The sequence below is a fragment of the Neolamprologus brichardi genome, chromosome 8 (assembly GCF_056152115.1).
Source record: "Neolamprologus brichardi isolate AB-2024 chromosome 8, ASM5615211v1, whole genome shotgun sequence".
Taxonomy (NCBI): domain Eukaryota; kingdom Metazoa; phylum Chordata; class Actinopteri; order Cichliformes; family Cichlidae; genus Neolamprologus; species Neolamprologus brichardi.
The window spans coordinates 6,790,169-6,814,523 of NC_142111.1; the positions used below are offsets into that span (position 1 = coordinate 6,790,169).

Below are 24,355 nucleotides of genomic sequence, written 5' to 3' on the forward strand. Positions count from 1 at the left end.
GGATCCAGATGCACTACTGGGTTTCACTGAAAATACAGGAACCCTTATTTATGAGGGGCCTTTGCTGGCTCCTCACTCAGGGAAGTGTGTGTGTTTGTGTGTGCTGCCCAGTTTGTTCATATACTAAATGGGTGTTTGGGAGCAGATCATCCGTATTCAGGTCATACTCTGTTTAATTGCTTTTGTTTTTGTGAGAAAATGAAGGTTTGCATTTCTCAAAATTTCACTCAAATTAAAAAAGAAGCAGTTAGTGGATCACAGAAATGCCTGATGACGGTTACGTCCCTCTGAATGAAAATATCCTGTCACTTCAAGAGGTTTGCTCCAGTCGTCTTCTTGTTTTGATGTCACCAAAATGTTTGCTGTGGAGAAAAATAAAACAAACCATAACCATTATGAACTAAGTCATAACACAAGACTCAGTACTAGTGATCTCTGGTGCAAGGCAAAGACAGTGTTGTTACATGTAGCACAATGCTTCCACCTTGTGGATATGATATGAACAAACACTTTAAGATCAGTGGGAGTTGATAGATCTCACAGTGGGGTATAGGCAGGAGAATTATGATGACGCGTGATAGCCAGTAGCAAGCTTCTGGTACAGTTTTGGTCGATGTTCTTATTTAAATTGGTTGGTTTTCTGGCACCAACCAAACTTTTAAGCATAGTCTAAAACTTTTAATAGGGTTGAGTGTGGGGCGTTTTAAAAGTCAATGTTAGTCTGCCTTATCCATTCCAAAACTGATGTGTGTTTGGGATCATTGTCCTGGTGGAAAACCCAGTTGTGTGCAATTTTCAACCACCCAGCTGTTGGTTGGAGGAGGGAGAGATTGAAGAATGTGGAAGTAGTCCCCCACCTTCATTATCCCATCCACTTTTTTATGTGCCAGTACCACTGCACCAAAACAGCCGTGGAACATGATGATCGAACCACCATGCTTGACAGCTGGTGCACTCTTCTTATGTTTGAAGACCTCATTCAATATTCCTTAAACATACCTGTTGTCATTTTGACCAAATAACTTAATCTTTGTCTCATCTGACGATAAAAATTTTCCCCAGTTGGCGTTTGACTTTTTATCTGGGTAGCTGCAAATTTCAGTTAAGCTTGAAGGTGCAGGGGATTCGTTCTTGCTTGGCAAGAAATGTAAAACTTGCTTCACTGTGAACATTGACACTGGTGTTCCAGCGTTTTCCAGTTCATGGCAGATGTTAAGTTTCTCTTAATTTTCTGTCATCTAGGGATTTGGATCTTCTTCCAGAGATAGTGGAAATAAATCTGAATAATGTGTGGTTGTGTACAGTTGTTTGAACCGATGATCTTAGAATCTGAACTTGTTTAAAAATGGTTCAGAGAAACTGTCCCAACCTGTGCAAAGCTACAGTTCTCCCTTTTATTCACTGGGATGCCTGGAGTTTCCCATTGTTCTGAGTATTGGTTAATCCAATAAATGCTGTCAAACCTTTTTATGCTGGCAAGGAGAAACTACCAATAACAAGAAGTTAATAGATCTTGCTGAGTGAAATTATATGAGACATTATAGAACCTCCACCACTGCTTATTAAAATACTTCAGTGGGTGTATTTATATATTTGAGCATGTTTGCACACTTTTAATCCTCTGTCGATGAGGAAAAATCCTAAATAAATTTAAACTTGTACTCTGATTCTTGTTTGTTTCTTTTTAATGACATTAAAGATGTATGCTTTTTAATCATTCCATTTTAAAATAATTTTACAGAAATTATGTGCACAGTCTGGGTGTAACAATCTACATCAATAACATTATTATTTGTCATTATCCAGACACTCACCTATACATCAGATATTCTGTCCAGAAATAGCCGTACTGTGTCTCCAGCCTCTCTGCTCTTCTATCCCGTCTTTATTTCTTTGGAAAACAAAGATAAACTTTCATTATTAGTTAGAAGCACAGCCTCTTAATCTAATAAAAGTTACATTCCTTCATGTCATGGCACATTATGTAAGATGTTAGTGTTAGCAACATTATGCCAAATTACAATGTTAGTTATGTAAGAGCAGTGTTTATCCCTGTGGACTCTCAAACACCATTAAACAGACTTTCCAGTGTCTTTCTGACAGTGATAAAAAGTGACCGTGTAATCACATATGACAAAACTCCCACAGGCTTTTTATCACAGTGTTGCTGTCAAGTCACATCAGCTGACGCTGTGGAACATTCCTGACCTTTCTACAGTGTTGGAGTCCAGTTAGTAGATCAGCTTAATGTTCCTGTCAACTGATCAAAACAGCTTTATCGGCCGTTCTCCCTACAGTCTCCGTCGCCACCTCCTGCTTCGTTCTAAAGCACACGGTTGCTTCAGACGATGCCAGCGCTGTGTAACGATGAGGTCACTCATGAGCCAGCGAACTGATCAATTGTAGGAAGAATCCCTGGTAAACAGGAAGACAAGTGGGTGAAGTCAGTGCATGTAGAAACGTGTATGTGCGTGTGTGTCAGAGTGCGTATTTACCTGGTGGAGGATGACAGAGGGTCAGCTGGACTTCAGGTGGAGAAGTTTTGAAAAGCTTTAGCACCTTCTGCAGGATGAATAGTTGATAACAAACAAAAATGCATGCAGATATTTTTGAGATTTTAATCATCGTATATACTGCATAGAAACCAAGTTTCATACAGCTATATAAAATCCATCGTATCGTAAGACTATATCTGATTTGAATGGAAGAAAATCAAAGCCCACTAACAAAACTAGCAAACACAGATGATTAAGCTTAAATGGACGGTTCACATCAAATTAATCTTCCCTCTTGCCTGCAGTGCTGTTTATCCTACAGATTGTTTTGGTGTGAGCTGTCCACTTTTGTAGATATCAGCTGTAAAAATGTCAGCCTGCTCTTGAATATAACAGAACTAAATTGTACTTGCCTTGTGCTGCTCAAAGCACCAAAAAAGTACATTTGAAAAACTCAGCAGTGATGTCTCTTTCCAGTAATCATGACCCAGTTACTCAAAAAGATTCTCAAGTACATCTCAATGAACATCTACCACAAAATCTACAGCCCCGAGGATGAATTTGCATTTGCACTGCCTACTTTAATTTAGCATCTCCACATACTGGATAGGACAGCTCCTTGAGCGACTGGCCATTGATGGCCAGCAGGACATCTCCCTCCTGGATTCTGCCGCTCTGCTGAGCAGGCTGACCCGGGAAAAGCTGCTTTATCCGGACGAGGCTCCCAAAATCTCGGATGGGCGGGTCCAGCTCACACATCAAGAAGCTGAAGCCCAGCCCATTCTCATTCTTGATCAGAGTCACTTCATTGGTGTTGTCTTTGAGGTCGAGGATATGGGCGGTAATGGGATAATGATAAGGTGAAGCATTGGAAGGGCAAAGGAGAAGAAGAAGGAAGATAGAAGAGTGTGTAGTAAATGCCTTCATTCAATAACGTTTCTGTTAATTCATGTTGCTTAAATGCTTACGAATATGTTACACCAACTCCTAAAAGTTCTCTTATTCACCTATTCCTTTTTCCTTTTTTTCCTCTCTGGAAGGATTATGTGATAGGCCAGTCTGAATCTGTATTGTTTGCTCTTCAGTCAAGTCACAGTGATGTCTCCTGTTTTCCCCACTACACCTTTTTGTGTAACAGTTTTTGTAAAGATAGTGGTCTAAAATCCCTCCTGACTAACTACATGAAACATCTCATTGATGTGCTTGCCATTAAGCATTTTGTATTAATTTTGTATTAATGTATTAATTTCTAAACCTGAGCTGAGGTGTCGTACCATCAGTAACAAAGCTGTACTCGTAGGGCCGATCAGATATCGTGTTTAAAGTAGTGCTCACAGATGAGGAGCTGTTGCATCTTAGCTGGCTGGTAGATGAACTCAGGTTCGGATTGGATACAGTGCTGCTGGTGTCAGCAATAAGATAGACCCTGGGTAGGTTGACCAACTCCCTCTCCACAACCAAGGACACTACCTATGATAGAAGAACACAGGACAAGATTGGGATTTGGTTAAAAAAAAAAAGGGGGGGGGGGGGGGGGAGATAGGAGAGTAACAAAAGGAAAAATGTAAATGGATGGCCACGGTGGAACAGAATTCAGTTTGATATGAAGCACAGAGATGAGACCGAAAATTGACAGGATAAATCCATTTGCAGCTGGACTGAAATGGAATTCATGTTGGATTTCTACTAATGTGGCTCAGTCTGGACGTTGTGCTCGCTCATATCTCATCTTTAAGTGTCTTTGCAGACACAATGACCACAGGACATAGAACTCAAATCCAGAATCATGGAAGTGAACTAAATCCATCTTTATACTGTCAGGGTATTATAGTTGGCACCATGGACAGCAGCATAGACAGAGTGCAGTACCGGCACTTGAGTGAGAGATTATTTTAGACCTTACTTTAGATCGCTTGAGATCCAATAAAGTTACAAACTGTATCTAATACGACGGCAAATGATTTTCAGGAGTTTTTTTTAAGTCTGAGCACACAAATCTGATTTTATACTTTTGGATAGTTCATCATGCAGTAGTTGTTTCTCACATTGACATCCACAAATCCACATCATTAGTATGGCTAAATCATAAGTCACCATCAAATGCAGACACTGGTAATCCTTGGTCCCTTGTAGTCACATTTCATGAATTTACCTCCCCAGTTTTACTCAAGCACTCCACAGCCTGCTGGTAGGTGAAGCCCTGGAAGTTAGTGCCGTCGATCTCCAACAGTCTGTCACCTGAGAATGAAAGAGTTAAGAAACAGTTAACTCTTACTATAACACTTCTTCTTTTTACAATTACAAATGTGTGATATTGTAGTTTTGACTCCTTTGTGCCTCCGTGTTATTTGCTTTTGGGTTGTTGTTTTTTTTTTTATTTATTTGATTAAACCATTAGGTTTTAGCATTGCTTGATTTAACACAGAGTGTAAGAGATGAGAGATGAGATAGCCTTTATTTGTCAGTTGCAGTTTCTCACAACCGAGATGACAGACCTTGCCGACCGTACATACAATACACAAACATCACATTGGGGAGACAGGTCAGGCTAGGTAGCAAGGGGGAAAAAAACATCGAAATGTGTAACACGAAAGGATAATACAGCAATGCACAGATATCAACACACCATAACACAATAAAACACAGACAAGCAACATGGGAGAGTATTCCAGTGTGTACAGCTGATCTGGGAGCGCTGCAATCTTCGATTGCGCCTCCAGCTGATCCGTTGTCCACATCGGATGGGAGGTAAGCAGGAGGCGTTGAAATCGAGGGAGGGAGGGTGATATTGAGGGCGTATCAGTATCAGTATCAGTGTACATGTTTCGTGCGTGTGCATGTGTGTATCCCGTGTTCAGCTGAGAGAAAGTGTCACCACGCCCGGGCGGTCTCCAGTGGACCCAGGTGGCCTTGAAAGAGGTACAAAGAGTTCTGACAACAATCCTGTTATCATGGGAAGAATTTGTTGTTCCAGTCAGCTTCAACCTTGGCAGGCCTTCAGCTGGCGCCAGGGGGGCCGCATGAGTGAAGATGGTGAATGTTTGGGTTTAGTGCGAACAACTGCATCCAATTTTTACAGTTGGTCTAATGTCCATCACTGGTCACCAATTATCTCAATTCCCGTTGTTCTTCTCCAAGATGTTATCCATATTGCATTCAAAACACAGTCTGAGTACTCACAGCCCTGCCATCGTCTATCATGTCGGCCAGCCTCATGGGACTTTGAACAGCTGTAGCTGCTTCTTGTTCTTCGATAAGCCAGCTCCAAGCCAGCTCCAATCAGCTCGAACTCTGTTATCGTGGTTCCAAATTGGTAGATGTCGTTCAATGTCCTCCATCGAGAGTGTCACCAGACACACAACGCAACCGACCATCGAGTATCCGGCAGCAAACGTCTCCGCAGGACAATCGGGCTCTACCAAGCCTAGCAGGGTGTCAATTCCATTACGGGAGCAGTTGATCAAATCCATAATTCTTTAGGTTTTAGAGAACAAGACTGGGAAACTCTTTGAGGGTTAGAGTTAGAGACGAGACTAGACAAATACATAGAAGCAGCAGCAGGGAAGATAAGGGAGGGAGACGGAGAAAGATGCGTCCACCTCCTCCGAGAGCCAAAGAGCAAAAGAGTGTAATACCTATATGCAAACGTCCATCTCTCTCAGCAGCCCCTCCTGGAACAAGGCTCTTGATGTAGATTCCTCCATTAGGAAGGTTAGTGTTGATGCCACCCTAAACCATCATTAACAGAAGACCTTAGTTTAACTTGATGACAACATAGATATATTGATAATTATACTGTGATATAATGATAATAAAGTTGCTTAAAAAGGTTTATTTTGAATAAAATAGGAGAGCAACCTCTGTGACAGATTCTCAGCATACTCCAGTCAATCTAGCTCAGTCTCTTTGCAATGGAGAACTCAACTCAGCTGACTGTCAACTGGTTGTATCCTAGCTATTTTCCTAAATCATCCATTCTGCGTGTTTTTATTGAAGAACATTTATTAGAGGAGCTTTCACTACAAAGTACTTTACAGTGTGGTATTGCTTTCTTTTCCAGTGCAGATCAGGTCAAGAAAGGTAACTCTCTCTAATCCTGTCAGACCATAGATGTTAATCAGATTGGCTGCAGTCTACTGCTGGAGATGAGCTGCTGTACTAATTGTCCTCCATGACTGTTAAGCCTAATGTTTTTAATCGAATTATTGCCTTCTTAACACATTAGTTAGATGCGTACAGGCTATTGAATGCTAATACCAAAAAAGCTATTTTCAAAATCTCAGTTTGTAGTCCACATCTTAAAAATGGGCAATTTCCTGCCCAATCTGTTCATTCTATATTCATTCATGTCACAAACTTACAGATATGCTAATGCCCAGATTTCCTGATATCTTCCTGAGCTCCATGCTGATCTCTTCCGGCTTCACAGAACAGCTATCCTGAACATAACACAGACATTAACAACACAAAGTTCAAGCTTCGTCCTTACCTCACCTGAAGTATGCTTAAAGAAGGTTGTTAAACAGATATTTAGCAATTAACTGTGCAGAATTATCACAGTTTAAATCCCTAAACTGCTTGGATGTTACCTGTGTACTGAGAACTCGAACTTCAGGGGGGAAGTGTAGTTTCTTGCTGGTCTTTGGAGTCATCATGACTGACACAATCTCATCAAGGCTATCATCTCTCGATCGTCCATCTGTCATTAGTGTTGTCTGGGATATATATTTTCTCAACCCAGGAGAACGACAATTATTACTGCTGGGACTGATGGGAACTGTGGATAATGGCAGAGACACTGTAAGAAAGAGAAACAGTATTCAAAGAATCTTAAATGAAAATGTACAGGATAATTTTGCAACAGCAAAGATGGGGGTAGTGCAAAAACTTTTTAAACCCTACTTTAAGTGAAAAAAGTAGGGTTTTAAAAAAGTAGTTTTTTTTTAATTTATCTAAGCTAGCTAGTTGCTAGAGAGCATATGGGAGAAGGACGCAACCCATAACAACAATGCTCAGTGGCTATTGGACCAAAGAGCAGACCATCTCAACCTTCCTGAACAGGGTCCAGTGACCATCACAGTGGCATATATCCAAGAAAGGGTCCCAGTGTGAAGAATTACATCACTAGGCCCTGATATAATTCATGCCTACTGGCTGAAAAAGGCTGACTGCACTCCGTGAGCATCTGGCAGCACAAATAAACCAGCTGCTTGTAGATGAGAGACACCCGGAATAGTTAACTTGAGGCCGGACTGTCCTGATCTCCAAGGACCTCCAGAAGACAACGGACCCATCCAACTAGCAGCCAATAACCGGCCTCATTACCACATAGAAGCTCCTGTCAGGCATCTTAGCAGCTACGATGAACAGGCACATGGTTCAATAAATGAGCGGGACACAGAAAGGAATTGGCAGGAATACCAGAGGGGCAAAACATCAGCTACTGGTAGACCGAGCTGTTGCTCAAGACTGTAAGACCACCGCCTGGATTGACTACAAGAAAGCCTATGAGTCAATACCCCACACATGGATGCTGGAATGCCTAACTATACAAGATCAACAGGACCATGAGAGCCTTCATCAGGAACTAAATGGCAGCACTAATAATGGCAGCACAGTAGGGTTGGTCGATATAACGATATATATCGGATGACGATATAAAAACGTCTATCGTTTCATTTTACACTACCGTTTGTTTCGTGGTGTCGCAAAATAAACTCTTTACGGCAATATTTTTTCATCGTTTTGATGGTCACTGTAGTGGCTATATTAATTTCTTAATGTTCTCTCTTTCTCTTATATTTAATATAACCACACTACGGACGGACAAGCGCCTGTTTTTATGCGTTGTCATTAGCAACAACAACGGTAACAGCATCGCGTGTCCGCTTTTTTATGTTCCACATAAAACTTTCACAATAAAGCTCAAGATCCTGTTGAGACTTTTCAAAATAACTGAATCACGTGAAAGAGTATGCAGAGTGTTTACAGATGAGAAGTAAAAAAGAGCTGCCAGGTGCTAAAAAATAAACCTTAGACTCAAACATTAGAACAGGCTTTTCCCCGCAGCACGCCGTGTAATAAATACTCACAAAGAAAAAGGCGGCCGTTACAACTTATGTCTAAAAATGTATCGTTTCATGCATCGGTTAAAACACTCGACTCCAGGTACACGACGCCCAGCTGGAAACACTTCATGCAAGTCGAGCTGCCCGAGATTCATAAAATTTACAGAAAATGTAAAATTTTTGTGATTTATATCGTTATCGGGACGATAGATGTCTTATATCGGGATATGAGATTTTGGTCATATCACACAGCCCTACAGCACAGGAACAAAATCTCAGCACAAGAGCCATAGAGGCTGGGATCTACCACACCAGGCAAGACCCCAGGTGTGGGCTGTGTAATGCCCCACATGCCCCAAAGACAATCCAGCACATATCAGCAGGGTGCAAGATGCTAGCAGGCAGAGCATACATGGAACGCCATACCAAGTGACTGGCATAGTACACATAACATGTGTGCCATGTATGACCTGGACGTCCCGAGGTCAAAATGGGTAGTCAAGAATGACAGAGCTAAGATCCTGTGAGACTTCCAGGTACAAACAGACAAACTGGTGATGGCTAACGAACCAGCCATGCTAGTGGTGGACAAGCAGAGGAAGATGGCTGTAGTGGTAAATGTAGCTATACTGAGCGATAGCAAAATCAGGACGAAGGAACACGAGAAGCTGGAGAAATACCAAGGCTGAGAGAAGAGCTCGAGAAGAAGTCGGGAGTGAAGGCAACAGTGGTCCCAATGGTAATCGGAGCCCCCTGTATTAAGTGCTTCTGTAGTCTCTTTTTGATAGCTAGGTCTATACAAGCTAGCACATGAACTGAAACCTGACTAGTAACAAAAGAAGTCTGTTGGGTACTTGCTAGTCTTGCAATCTGTCATCAAATCTGCTTGAAACTCTTGGACAGAGCAACAGTGGGCAGTTTCCCATTATAAATACTTATTTTTTAAACAAAATTAAACAGAATCTGCTTGAAAAAATATTGCTGGTTTTAAATAAGAACATGTAATAAAATTATTTATTTACATTGATATGAGTCTTAAAATCTTAAAGTATACAAGCCATTTACGTAATCCTGTTTTATGTTTCTTTTTTTAGGACTTTAAATGTAAGGCAAAGCAGAAAGCATGAAAATGCTAACACATATTAACACTCTCAGCCTTAAGTCAAAATGGAGACTGCGGTTTTAAGCTTTTTATAGTGACAATGGAGGCTGGAAGGTGGAATCAACAAAAAACTGAAATGTTGCTAGCAGGCTAAAAGGTAGAAAAAATATAAAAAGCAGCTGAATCGTCAATATTACACATAAAAGTGGTCAAAGGTCACAAGTACTCAAGTATTATTACACACATACAGTAACCACACACACACATACATCCATACACACATGCACACAAAGCACCTTTCGGCTGTGAGATAATAAGCTGCACCTCCTCTGGGCTGTTTTGCATGACCTCTGCTGCCTCGCTGAAGGTAACACCTTCCAGGCTGATGTGGTTCAGAGAGATCAGTCGGCCACCTGTAGGCAAAGGTCATGGTGAAATTAAATGGTGCTAGTGTCCAGTGACAATACATGTACAGACTACATGTGACCTCAAACAGACACCTCAAGTGCCATCTTTGTCCTCCTTTCTTCTTACATGCTACATATTCTCTGCATCATTTTTCTTAGAATAAAAGACGATGCTGGATGAAACAGTCAGCATAATATATTGGAATCCGTTTTTCTTCTTTCTAAGTGTTTTATGTGGTGTTACTTAACTTTAAGTAAAATATCCACATGAGTCCATACCAGCTCTGATGCGTCCATCTTTATCAGCAGGTCCACCAGGCACAATAGAGGCTACAAAGATGCCCAAATCATAATGCCCTACTGTGTCCTCGCCAACTATTACTATACCTGTAAAAACATAAACCAGATGAACAGAGAGTTTGTTGGGTTGAACATATTCCAGAGGAACCATCACACATATTTATACAGAATAGTATTAATATGAAATGGCACAATGATTGTATCTAACATGTATTAGTTATGTCCAGCTGGTTCTGAAAACAGCATTTTATATATACAAAGTGAGTTTAGCTTACCTAGGCCAAGCTTTGGGTCTTTCTTTAAGGAAACACATATAACTTCTCTCTCAGATGGTGTCCCCAGTTTAGTTGGAGTTTCTACAAAAAAATGTAGTTTAACAGTAGAGTTAACATGTGGGAAAAGCAGCTGTGTTTCAATGACTTGATGATGGAGCATTGAATCACAAGGCAACCAACCAGAATTAAACGTTTTTAAGATGCTGCTCTATCATAAGAGTACTTGGTGTAAACAACCTGTCATGTGTCGGTTAAAGTGGCTGAAAGTGTGTTTGGTTATATAGTGTACCTTGGGCTGCTGGCGAACCACAAGGGGCTTCAGATCCACTCCTCTGAGAGCACGATGGTGAGAGCATACCACTGCTGCTGCGCTGACTGCTAGAGCAAGTATTAAATAAGAAACACAAAGCACAAAAAAATTACCCGTGGTAACTTCATGAAAGCTTTAATATCTTTCCTCTTCTATTCACCTGTCTAGTACACCTTTATAAAAATAATAATCTAGATAAGGATTACATAACTGCAGGAGAATCACTGACATTCTCATGAAAGTATGGGCCATAAAAGCCAATTGCTTCTCTGTCGTTGCTACAGTTATGAGATAAAAAGCTGATGACCCAAAACATTACGACCACCACTAGTTGGTATTCACGTTGCACTACCAGCACAGCTCTCACAAACCAAAGCATGGATTTCTGAAGCAGTCCTGTAGCATTAGGCATCAACACGACAGCAGCAGATCCTTTAAGTCCTGTAAGGCGTGACTTGGATCAGCATTCTTCCAGCACATCCCCCAGCATGCTCTCTCCAGTTGGAGGTTTGTCCCTGCCCTAGGTATTGCTGCCTGTAAGTACTCACCACAAGCCTTGCTGTTTCAGAGATGATCCAACCCAAGTGGCTGGCAGCAACCAGTTGGTTCTTGTCAAAGTTACTCAGCTCTTAACACCTGCCCATTTCTGCTGCATCCAACACATTTCCTACAAGAACCAACTGTTCACTTATCATCTAATATATCCGTATATATTAGATGCTACAACACGATCAGTGTTCCTTAAGTGGTCATAATGATTTGGTTCATCTGTAAATTGAATGTTCAGTGCGGGAAACAGCGTTATGCTTGTAAAAACCGCTGGAAAACAAAGTACCTTTGCTCGTTGAGGTGCTGCTGTTTTATGCGGGCCTCGATCTTGGCTGTGACATCATCATACAGCTTGGTCAAGGACTCATTCTGAGGCGTGGTCAGACCGCTGTCATCCTGAGGAGTCTCAGAACATGAGGAAGACTTAAGCTGGCTGCTCTGAGCACGGCACACTGCTGCGTACTGCACAATGTTGTCCTCTGGAGAACAAAGAGGCAGAAGTCCTCTTTAATATTTGGAGAGCAGAGTAGACTTTATGGTTGTGTTTTTGTTAGTTTCTTCTGAGATTGGTGTATTTCTTCACTGAGACAGAGTAACACTAAAATAACTAACCTGACACCAGGCTGTGGCTCAGCTGACGGGAGTTCATCTCATTGTTAAACTTGTGCTGCGCTGAACAAAGGTTACAAAGGTACTTGGCTATCTTCGACCTCTCCGTGATGAACGTGTGCTTCTTCTTGCTGCCCCGGCACTCTACTACAAATTTATGCTTCTGCGGAAAAATGAAGGAAAATTTTCTAGACCATGAAAGGAAACCATGTGTCACTCCCATAGACTGTATAAAACATGGAGGAAGCTTCCAAGTCTCATTCCTAACCAGCAGAAGGCAACTACTCTGGCTGCAAAGAGATGTCTGGTTGTGTGGAAGTCTATGGGCAAATGGCCCTAAGCTCCTTTGATTCATGCTCTCAGTAAATATTTTTCCGCTAGGTTTACGGTCTTAATGACTAGTGTGAAGTATTATGAAAGTACTTTTTGAATTCCATTACTATCCAGAAGGATAACTCAACAGGGTGAGCTTAAGGTCCGGCCAACTTTGTGATGGACAAGCAGCTACCATGAAAGAGTATGGTTTCAAAGACTTAATACGGTGATAGCCAGAACTTATTGAGACTTAAGAATAGCTTAGCAAACAACAGCTCCATCCTTTACACAGAGTTTATGGTCACTACCAACCAATGGCGAAACCATTACTTCACTCACATAAGACGAGATGGTTGCTGTTTCCCTCCAGTAGAAAGTCTGAGCAGTGGATCTACTGCCATCTTTCACCTCATAGACAATAACACCTTTGGCACAAACCCCAAGAATAATCTCTCCGTCTGAAGGCTTTTTCTCCCGTGTCACACGGTGGAACGAAACGCCGTACTCAGGCAATTGTTGACACACCTAAGAAAACACAAAGCAGTAACCACCATTTCTGTGAGACTAACAGTGGTCACAGCTATGAAGATATAGTAAAACACACTGCATCATTATTTAAATATTGTCACAATAAAGACAGGTTTGATACCTTTAGAAATTCAAGTTCTGATTCGTCGGTGAGCATTTGAGCATTGTTGGTGTGAAGTCGCAACAGCTCCCCCTGAATGTAAGGCAAGGCACATTTCTCCAACACGCTCTTGGAGACATACTGATCAGGGCGGTAGTAGCCCCTACCATATACCTGCAAACAACACCAGATAACGGACTTATGTTAATGCTATTCAAATAATTTCTGAACAGAATTAAAGGATAATGACATCATCAGGATCAAAAGCTAAACAATAATAATCAAAATATTCACCCCAAACTAAGGGTATGATGGATAAGCAGGATCTATAGAAGCACTCTACCTGGATTCCAGCTTGATCCAATCTATATATGAGTTACTAACTAACTATAGTGACGGCATATAACTATATTCTAACTATAGTTTAGCTTCAGGTACAGAACCTCAGGCATGGAATCTCCATACTCCGTCTGCAGGGCCAGACCTCCTAGGTACAGAGCAGTCTCCTCATGACAGGACAGCCTGTCCTCCAAAAGATCTCTCCTAAGCTGGAGGTAATACTGGTGTCGGGTCTGTTTGTGCCTGATGGAGAAGATCACACACACTCAAAAGTTTCTCCCTCAAACTAGGGCTTTTGGCAATAATCGAACATGGGGAAAAACAACATACAAAAGAAGAGAAATGTCGTTGATGAAGAATTTGACCCTGAAGAAAAGGACAAAGGTGGCAGTAGGCACTTTTTTCCAGCTATCTGGAGCAACTTTAGAAATCTTGGTATCATTGTCCACAAAGAAAAACTCATTATCTGACCAGAGAAGAGAGAAAAGAAAAAAACTTTAGTGACTTGATAACGTATCAGTTACAGCATACCCGCACCACACAAAAACGTTTACCATCAATGTAAGCAAGGCCGAAGTAGAAATGCTCCACAAGGTTGAAGTGAGCCACAATCATGTCAAAGACGTCTCCTCCTCTGGATTTCACCTCGCACCTGACAAGGATGCTCTGGCCATTCGGCATTACAACACTCAGCTCTCTTTGAGTGGTAGGAGATTTCCCTTTCTTTGACTGCAAAAATAGAAGTCAGAGAATATCGGATTTTTATCTGTCTAATTAATCTAACAGGACTGACGGGTCAATTTTGGTTGTAGATGAACAAAATGGATTATGAAAGATATAATTTTTTAGATGAATAGACAAAATATTCACTCTGCAAAATATTACTCTTCAGAATTCTAAAATGGATAGTTTGAAACTAAACTGATTAATATTCCATTAAACCAGAGACCAATGCAACTGAGGAAAGCACATCAAAACTGTACTTGAGTAAACACATTTAGCAGTATTCTAGTATTGTGTGTCCTTGAAAGTAAATCTCCTAAAATATCAGGACTGTACTCACCACAATGGATCCAGGAAGTTCCAAGACAACCAGCGGCTCATCCAGCACTCTAATAAACTCAGGACCCATGTCCTGCAACACACAGGAAAATGGAGAGGAAAATATAGTGTCCGCCAAATTTATTGGTCTAGTGATTCCAAAACAATTTAAATCCAATATTTCACATCTCTGCCACTTTACAGATTTCTGATGTGAAAAGTGACACTTCAGAAGCCTTCATACATAATTTTGTGTTGGGTCTTTGGTTTGCAAAGTGTGTTTAGAAGTATTTAAACCTTTTATTTAACTAAAAGTTATGATCATTAAGTGGCTCAATAGTGCACAAGCTGCATAATCAAGATATATTTAAAGCACCTTAAGTAAGAATACTCATTACATCGAATGGCACTTTTCAGAAACATATACATATTACTGGATCATAAGTATTAATCCATTGTTGCTTGTATATCTCTTTAATGTTCTATGTGTTCATCATTCTTATTATTTGTATTTGGTTTTGTGGTTTATCTATAATAATGTAATTCAGCTGTAAAATAATAAGTACCCTTTAAGGTAAAGGGTACAAAGCATGACATTTGTAATGAAAACATAAAAGCAGAAAGTGGCACAACAAATAAAAAATACAAGTATAAATACAAATGTATTAAATTTAAACTTTATTAAAGTAGCTGGGACATGGGGGAACTATGGTACCTTGTAGATACGCCACTGGAGGGTTGTGCAACTGACAATTTTACTGTGTGATTGTGGTACACACAGGAAGTGGTGTCCTACTCAATTCGTTAAGGGAAAAAAGTCTGGATGGCGGCATATGTTGCTCCAAATCCTTATCCCTGTAACCCTTGTTCCTTCTCTAACCTATGCTAACAGAATATCCCATATTATTTTATTTTTTTACTTTTGAAGACTGTTTTCTTGAGTCTTTGCAATCAGTGAACAAAAGAAACAAATATTATAGCTAAAACTGAAAAATGTTCTCATTGTTGAAAATTTTTGCCTACTTTGTCTTTCACAGACTGATGAACTCTTCACTGTCAGCTTCGAAAGGACCTTGTTTATCTTGGGTGCTTCTTTAAGGTCAGGTATGTTTCTGATTCTGATCAATCTAACAATCAAAACCTGTTTAAGTCTGAAATCCATATAAAAAGACCATATTTCTCAATGTGTTGTAGTAATAACTAAATATATAGATGATTCACAAATTACATACATTATCACAATTATTTTGGGAAACATTATACTATACTATAATATAATGTCACAAATGCACTCACCTTTACTTTCTTATCATTCAGACTCATTGAGGAGTCAAACTGTGTGAGGGATCTTGAGTTGGCATTTCGATTACCATCCATATAAGGACTACCGGGGCTGCGGTTCAGCTGCTGCCAGCTGCCGTACCTCTCTATTTGCCGGCCTCCCAAGGGAATCCTGGGGAAAATTAGATTTCCATTCTCAGTCTGATGGCAGGTGAGATCCGTCACTCATGAGATGATAGCTTGTGCACCCAGGAGTAACATTTTGATGGAACTAGCTTTGTTAAACACTCCTTTGGGATTTGACTACTCTGTATGGTTTCTGTCTTTTTTAGTTATTTTACAACACCTGATTTAAGCAAATACATTTAACTGAACATGCCCACCTGTGACGCAAACAAAATAGGATTTAAAATGTGGCAGAAAGCTGTTATAAGATGTGTAAAACACATTTCATACCCTGTGGCATTAGCTGAATAAGATACCCCCGAGAATGTTCCGGACATCTTCTTCTTCAGCGACCATGTTGAGTTACTAAAAGAGCTCCCTGAAAAATAAACATGTATGTCACATAAAAGCTGAATATTATTTTTAAAATATGCTTCTTAGCTTTCTTGCAGGGTAAAGACTGATACCACTCATGTCTAGCATGTAGTTAGCTTAGCATATTAGCTTAGCCTGGAAGCAGGGACAAGCTCTGTCCACGGATGATGAGACTTCTGTGGCTCATTAATAAACACATTTTATATCAAAATCTATACTTTATCTATACTTTAAAAAAATCTCAACTTTAGTTGGCTTTAAAGAATAATGTAGTTAGATTTACAGAACAAATTAGGTTTTCTTCAGTTGAGTCATTTGTGGTGTTTCAGTGAAAAACTGCACCCGCGATCCTCACAAGGACCAGCAGAAGAGAATGGATGCATGGATGGAGGTTATGTAAAGGTTAGACTGTGTTTACTCAAGAAACTTATGACCCACCTGTGCGGGCTTGCTCTTATTTATTTTTATCTCTTTATACTATTTTAATTTGTGTATACTTACTTCTGTACTGTAAAGCACTTTGTGAATTCTGCTCTTAAAAAGCACTATATAAATAAACCTTACTTACTCTAAAATGTTAAACTGATTTACTGAAAAGCCATTGAGTTAACCAGCCACAGTATTCTGCTGAAATAACACAAGTGACTCAAGTAAATTTATACTGTTTCTTGGGAGTTACTTAACACAGTTATGTGTCTCTAGGACAGTAGGAAAGGGGATTTCCTTCAGGGGGCCCTGAAGGAACAGCATAACTTATACTAGTATAACATTCTCTCTTTTGTTAACTTTAATATTTAGCATAAGTTAACTCAGCAAGCAGAGCAGTGCACACAGTCAGGAGTCAAAATTGGGACACTGGCACTTGACAGCTAGCAAGCTGAAAGAACGTAGAATGACACAAATCAGTGAGAAATGACAAAACTCTTAGTTTACCACAGAAAATGTTAGAGAAAAGTGGGACAGACCATAAAACATGACTCATCTGAAGAGTACCTGTCCTATCAGTGCCACTAGAGGAGTATTGGTTCAGCACCAATCAGCACTATAGTTAGGACTGACATCATTCTCATGCTATTGTAAAGCATTGTTAGGTAGTGTACTTTGACCAGACCTTTGACAATCAACATTAAACTCTTTTTTCCCTCTTCAGACAAAGTGCTAACTGATGAAAGACCTGCTTTCCCCCTATTAGGTGGACCTCAACTAGATCTACACTTTCACTAATGAGCACTAATGAACTATACCTGCTGATTGCAGCAGCTTTACATTTAATATACAGACATGAAAGTGCTATTGTTTTTCTAATGCTTTAAGCTAATAAGACTTTTCAGAAACATTATATTTGACAATTAGAAGCACTTTCTTACTGTGTAATCTGTCCCGGACCACTTGACTGCGGTCTGTTAGCTGGGATCCATTATCAGCCATGGAGACGTGATCAGCCTGTAAAGAAATCATTGTCAAACTCAAGGAAACAGAGTTATCACAAAATCAAAACCAGACATGATCTCAGCTAACGAGCTGAGCTTCAACCTAACCACTTAACCACTACTCACCGAGTTTCTGTAAACATCCTCCACCAGCTGCCTAATGAGACGCTCTGCAGGAGGAAGCATTGAAGCCTTGTGGTGTAGCTCACAGGTTTCCAGCACCGTTAGCAGGTCCGTCCTTCTCAACATCATGTCCTCGCACATGCTCAGTAGCAAACCTTCCAGCTCAGCACTTATTTGGACTGGCTGGGGAGAAAAATACAGAAGAAAAGCAAAATGAATGGCACGCAAGTGCTAAGAATAAAGAAGAATGAGATTATGGTAAGATATAAGAGGAGTACCTGGTTGTGAGGTAGGTGATAGTCAACACACCAATAAAGAGTCATCCCCAGTGAGTATACAACCATCTGAAGAGTAGATACACACCAAATACGTGACTACTAAATAAGTTAACCTGATCTACAATTTTAATCCTACGAGGTATCATGCATGATTTCCAATTATGGTTTTTCTTTTGGTCAGTGCAAGATTTTCCGAATTTAGTCAGCTGCATATTTAGCAAATTGGCCACAGCTGTGCTTGTGGAAGATCTGTTTTTCGGAACAAGCACGCACTGCAATATAAAAGACCTCAAAGCAACAACAACACACCTTTTCGACTGCAGTCCTCGAGGAGGCGGTGTGACCCTGCTGGACTTCAGGGGCTGTGAAGGAGGCCACGTCTTCATTTCGAGCACAGCTTTTGAAGGCCAGACTCCCGTTGGCTGAGAGCAGCACTGAGCCTGGGCTCAGCACGCTGCACATGTTGCCTGAACCTAAACGGAGAGCAAACCACAAGCTTGTCACCAGCTCGAGAGATTTGATAAAAAGAGATTTCTTTGAATAAGAGCATGCTTTCAGCCACAGTGTGTTTGTTATTGAACATTACTTTTGGACTAGAGAAAGAATATCAGAGATACTAAATGTAACTTTCAGATCTGAAAAGGGGGTCAACGAGAAGGTGACTTCTTTGGGTTCATGGGGAAAGGGCCCTCAGTTTAAAACATCAATAAACTTTCATGTATGGAAGCATTTAAAGTCTTGGTTGCTAGTTTCTGGTCCTAATAATTACATCATGATTTTCATTTTGTACATTATGAGCTCCCTTAGCATCAAAAGAAAGAAAAAGTAGGATGCACTGTACAGCTGCCTTAACTTCTAACTGACAAATAGTTAGTCTATGACTATGAGTTGTCCCCTGGTTTCTTTGTAATCATCTACATCGACCTTTTCACATTGAAAACACCATGGCAAAGGTGAAAGGTTTCAAAATGGGACCTCACACACTGAGTACAGTGGCTATATCCATCTTTATTGTACAGTCTAGGTTTTAAATCAAGCCCTGTCCTTAAACAGTTGTGAAACTGGGAAGGTGATAAAGGAAGGTTACCTTTTTTGGAGATTTCAAGTAAGGCATCTGTGGTGGCAAGAAGCAGACACCAGACCTCATCCTCATCCAGCGGTGAGCCCCGGGCCTCCAAAACCTCTGCCAGGGTCACAAACGTACCCATACTTCTGGGATACACGAGCAAAAGAGATAAACCCAAAGCACCCCATTACCAAATTTTTATTTTATTGCAAGAGAATAAGGCTCTTTGTTTCCTTATGTTACAACGTAAAAGTTCAGATGTTCATCTACACTACATTTTGTGAAATAGACTCATTTTAGATGAAATACTCAATCAAATGGCATCGAAGCTTTCTGAAAGTTGATTTTTCCTTTTTTGTGTCAATAGAATTTAATTTAAATGAAAGCTCTTGTGACAAGCGCTTAGCATATTTTCTTAACAAATCATACTGGTATGCACGTCTGAAGATTAAATGAAAGATAAGGAAACAGAAAACGTTAGATGTTGTAAGTGTATTTTTGAATCAGTTTCTTTATCAGCGCTAACTAAGAGCCTGCTGAGCAAAGCGTGGTGATCAGCACATTTAAAGCACTTATGTGCTTAGGTTAAAGGATTTCTGAAGTGCTAAATTACCTTGAGAAGCTTCCAGTAAGTGAAAACATCCGGTGTACTGAGCAGCAACATGTAACACGGCTTATTGCTCATCGCTATTATCATTTTCCAATCCTATAAATTTAATATATGTATTTTAAACAATACATACTTAATACAGTTCAGGAAGATATGCAGGATGGGTCACAACTGAACACATTAAAATGCAATAATCCTTGATTTTTACCTGCTTATATTTACTTTAACATTGGCTTTAAAGTTCCTAAATGTTATAAAATTATATAAAATATATTTTGAGTAAGTGGGATTTCTTAAAGGAAAGAATTGGCATTACTAGAAGAAGTGCTAGAAAGGCTTTCTTTCCGTTAACAACCAGAAAAAAGGCAAAGCTTTTGTTCTTGGACTCGATCAGAACAGCCCTGCATGACTCACTGTTGAAAAAAATGCATCTTATGCTGGATATTACTGTAGCCCCTCAGTCTTTTTTATCTCCTCTCACTTTAAGACCGCCCGTCCTAAAAGGCAATCTTCTTCTGATTGGCTGCCTGTCAGGAGGGTGGGGCTCTCAGCATCTCTCCCTGACATCACACAGACTCAAGAGCAGAAAAAAACTGTCTGAACCTGAACCTTAAGTGCTGTCTGAAGCCTGAGCTTATGGCTTACAGGGATTACTTGTACATTCTGTAACGTCATTATTTGAAACTTTGGCTATTGTAACAATACGCCATGTGTATATGACAGAATTTAAGGGAAAGTACAAAACTGATTATACACAAATTTTTTTTTACAAAAAACTTATCATCATCAGCAACAACAAACCTGTCAACAAAGTTTGTAGCAAATAACAAGACGAAGGAGAAAACTAAGTTACTATTTCTTTATAGTACAGGAAATATAACAAGCTGTAATGTAACCAGATTAACAACCTAAGACATTTACACAACTTAGCAACATTAATAACTTATAAGGTTTCCTGGTTTGTTGCCACTGCAGTATAATGAAGGAATAAAAGCGGAGGCATGGAAAGTTGTCGAGGCTTTATATATTGTTTTCACGCTGGTGTCTTTAATTTACTATATTTATTCATTCAGTTTATTTTTAGGTTGTGCTGGTGGCAGGTTCTTTGGTTGGACAGGACTAAAGTTTGGCATGCAGTTTATTCTATGACCTTCCTGACACACGAACAGCATTAAAACAGTGACAGAAAGCAGACAAGCTTACTGTGCCGAGCCTGGCAACATGATCGATTGCCAAGTAACCCAAGCTCTGTTAATCAGGTTACGTGTGCTTTGATTTAATTCAAGATGACCTAGGGTCAGGCGTCGACGTCTTTAATAGACATGTTTCTTACAACATGTCTATTAAAGCCAGTGCACAATACCAGTAACAACTGGAGAACTGAAGAAGCTTAATGGAACGCAACGAAAATACCTTGCAATGCAAGTCATGTCAAAAAAATTCAGAGCTGAACACGGCTTATTGTTCATCACCACTGTCATTTTCCATCCCTATTCTCGAGATAAGGCAATGCTGAGTTTCAAACGATCATCTAGGCAGCTCTTAAGGCCCTTTGCAGACACGATTCAAATAAGTTTGGGCTGTAAAAGGAAATAAATGATGCAGGACTTTTATTGTACATTGCTTCTTTACTGCAAATTAAGCACTTTTTTTTAGCATGCTGTTCTCTCCCTGCTGACCACTGCAAAGCCATGCCCAGGTAAAGTATTTGTCAGGCAGCCACTGCCTCACACTTGACCTTTTGGAAGTCAAGGGTGGGTGTTGCTTAGTGATCATGTATAGGCGTGATTGGGGATCAAGCTGTCGGTCCTCAAGTGTATACATGACATAACTAAAATTCTTGCTTTCTGCAGTGAATGGTGCACTTTTTCAGATTTATGTAGAACTAACGTGTTTATTTCTTTAAATAATGTTGTTTTTAACCGAAATTGCTTACTCCATTGGGGTGGCTGTAGCTGAGGAGGTAGAGTGCTAATCAGAGGGTTGTGGGTTTGCATGCCAAATATTCTCGGGTAAGATACTAACCTCAAGTTGCTTTCAGATGCATCAATCAGAGTATGAATGTTAGATGTTAGTGCTCTGAGAGTATTGTAGAAAAGCGCTTTATAAGACTTTACCATTATGTAGCACTTCTGTTATTCAGCTTCTTCCAACATGTTTGCAAACCTATACTTTCAAAGTAGTTTTACCCAACACTGAAAATGCCTTCAATGAAAAGCCCTCTTTTTTTTAAGATGTTTTTATTGGCATGCAGACACATTCGTTGACACAAATAACGGCAAAGTACAACAGTTGATTTAAAAATCACAGCTCCAAATAAAACCTCTTGCAGAGAAAGTAAGTCACTGCATTGCTGACATAAATGACAAAAGTCACAGTCTTTCTCTTCACACAGAGCACATGATGAATGACTTCAGTTGCTCTGTGTCACTTACACACAAACAGATAAAAATGAAGGCGGCTCAGTAAAATACTCCCGTTTTTTCTTATTAATAAGCTGTATCTCACTCACTGTGTGTGGGATTGAAATGGGTGTTTTCTGCCTTCCTCAACCGCTCCCTGTTCTGCTAACTTACCAGGACTGTTCTAGAAAAGAGAGTGAGTAGCTATAGCAGCTGACACGAAGGATAAAGTACAAAACATGCTGACTTTTGGTGACAAATTGTGTGACTGTACGCAAACACACACTTTTACACTTTGTCGGATGAGCACTGCTCAGGCTATAAATGATAAAACCTGCATTCCACACATTATGGAGCCTACCTTATTTCATCCAGTATCTGGAGAGATTCTTCTTAAGTTCCTTTCTCTGAACCTAATCCTTCCTCCTCTTATGCATCCCTTGCTGCCGTTCCACCCACCTCTCCCTCATCCCAGCGCTCCCGTCTGGCAGTTCGTCATACCCCAGTCATCTCCTCATCACAACAAAAAGAACCCATAGCACAAATTTCCCCTGTGCTTGCGTCTAATGACGTGGCCCTTTTCCCTTATTTTCTACTATTTTTAGACCGGGGAAACTAAGAACATAATTGGATTTGCAGGGCAAGCTAACAACAGATGGGGCAGCAAAGCACCAATCCATTGTAGGCAGCACTGTGTTAATCTGATGCTTCAACTACTAGTGACACATTAGGTTAAAGCAGGAATAACCACAGTGTCTTCATGCAGCTACTGACAGCTTCATGTGACTTCTCTAAAAGTGATTTTCTGAAACTTGGATTTATGCATCTGTGGACAGGCAAGCATTATGTTTCACTGGGCCCAGGTTCTTTTGTTTAAAGTATGCTGACAATGCATCATCAGTAGTGAGCTTTGCGTTTAAAAACTTGCAAAATAACAACTCAGTTGTAAATGATGTAGGTTACAACCTCGGATACCTCAGTACTATAAAGTCCTGTAATTAGACAGGCTCAAAAGTTAAATATTCCTTGAGAAGACTATGTCATTTTGGGGAGGCAGTTTCATATGTTTTTTGTCTGCTTAATCACTTATTTTATTACCCTAACATATGAAAGAGCACTTCGTAGAGACATCTGCATTTCCCCCATTCTCTGCCAGAGTAAGCATTTTTTTTCTATATACACAACAGGATGAAGTGTGGAGACAAGGTACTGACAGGACAAGGAATGGAAATTGATTTAATAAACTTACTATAATAAAAAAAATGGATAAACAGCTAAATAAAAGAAGGTAATTGATGTGTAAAGCTGTGTATAATTATATATTAGAAAATGTGGGGCTGGAATGATAAATATTGCAGTTCATAAGCTATGAAATAGCGATGAAATATTGAAGTCCACTGTGTGATTTCTTATTTCGAGGTGTTGATCTGACAATTGGGCATCACTGATTAGCGCTGCTGCAGTGAGCAGGTCAGTGAAAATGGCAAACAAAGATGGAGATAGTGAGCTGTGGTGTGAATCTTTGTGGTGTGAGCCCATCTGTGTACTGTTCTCTTACTCAATGGGAGACTGCCTCTCCAACACCAAATCTGTGTAGGGTGCTGAATAAAATGTCATATGTATTTTACTTATACATAATTTAATTATATGTATGGGATATATATTGATTTTGAGGCCTTGATAAGTCAAAATGTTACAAAGTATGGTGCTATGGACCAACTTTTGTACTTGTAATGAAAGGTTTTTATCTAGAAAAGTAAAGCAAAGGCTACACCGCATAAAAGTAGTCTATAAATAACTTTAAATTGTCAGTCAGGACAAAATTATTTTCATTTGCCGCTTTAACATGTATAAGATTAACTGGAATAGTTGTTTTTTATGTGAACCTGTCTTACATTTGCTTGATAGCTAGGTGTAGAAAACAGCTATAAAACTGATAATACTTTGTTAGCGCTATTTTAAATGTTACTTGTCACTTTTGTATAACGTTTTCAGTAGAAGATGAGTAGTTGCACCCTTCAGGTTTTTAAATAACCCTTTAGCAAGTAGTTAACATCCACCCATTCCCATTGAACGCGACATCATTCCAAAACGTTGCAAAACCGTCGCTTCCGCTTTGCAGACGTAGCCGCCGGGAACGCGCAGGCGGTTTTGAACGCCCCCCCTGGTTCTCATTGTGCAGCCGAG

The 24,355-nt window shown here is 40.0% G+C and overlaps 1 protein-coding gene across 1 annotated transcript; it reads right to left on the bottom strand.

The window, feature by feature from the left end:
• Positions 1 to 303: 303 nt before the first annotated feature.
• frmpd2 (FERM and PDZ domain containing 2) lies at positions 304 to 22,638 on the bottom strand. The gene is made up of 30 exons (XM_006807262.3): positions 22,530 to 22,638; positions 19,178 to 19,302; positions 18,400 to 18,563; positions 18,091 to 18,156; positions 17,816 to 17,995; positions 17,627 to 17,702; positions 16,176 to 16,263; positions 15,735 to 15,891; positions 14,461 to 14,532; positions 13,952 to 14,126; positions 13,728 to 13,863; positions 13,502 to 13,640; positions 13,080 to 13,232; positions 12,770 to 12,955; positions 12,119 to 12,278; positions 11,793 to 11,985; positions 10,937 to 11,025; positions 10,648 to 10,728; positions 10,352 to 10,459; positions 9,962 to 10,078; positions 7,085 to 7,293; positions 6,857 to 6,934; positions 6,131 to 6,224; positions 4,648 to 4,733; positions 3,770 to 3,965; positions 3,099 to 3,313; positions 2,496 to 2,562; positions 2,209 to 2,415; positions 1,815 to 1,891; positions 304 to 362 (listed from the first exon to the last, which is right to left on the bottom strand). The coding sequence occupies exons 2-28, from the start codon at positions 19,296 to 19,298 to the stop codon at positions 2,378 to 2,380; spliced, it is 3,444 nt and encodes a 1,147-aa protein (XP_006807325.2). The 5' UTR covers positions 19,299 to 19,302; positions 22,530 to 22,638; the 3' UTR covers positions 304 to 362; positions 1,815 to 1,891; positions 2,209 to 2,377.
• Between the last annotated feature and the right edge of the window lie 1,717 nt (positions 22,639 to 24,355).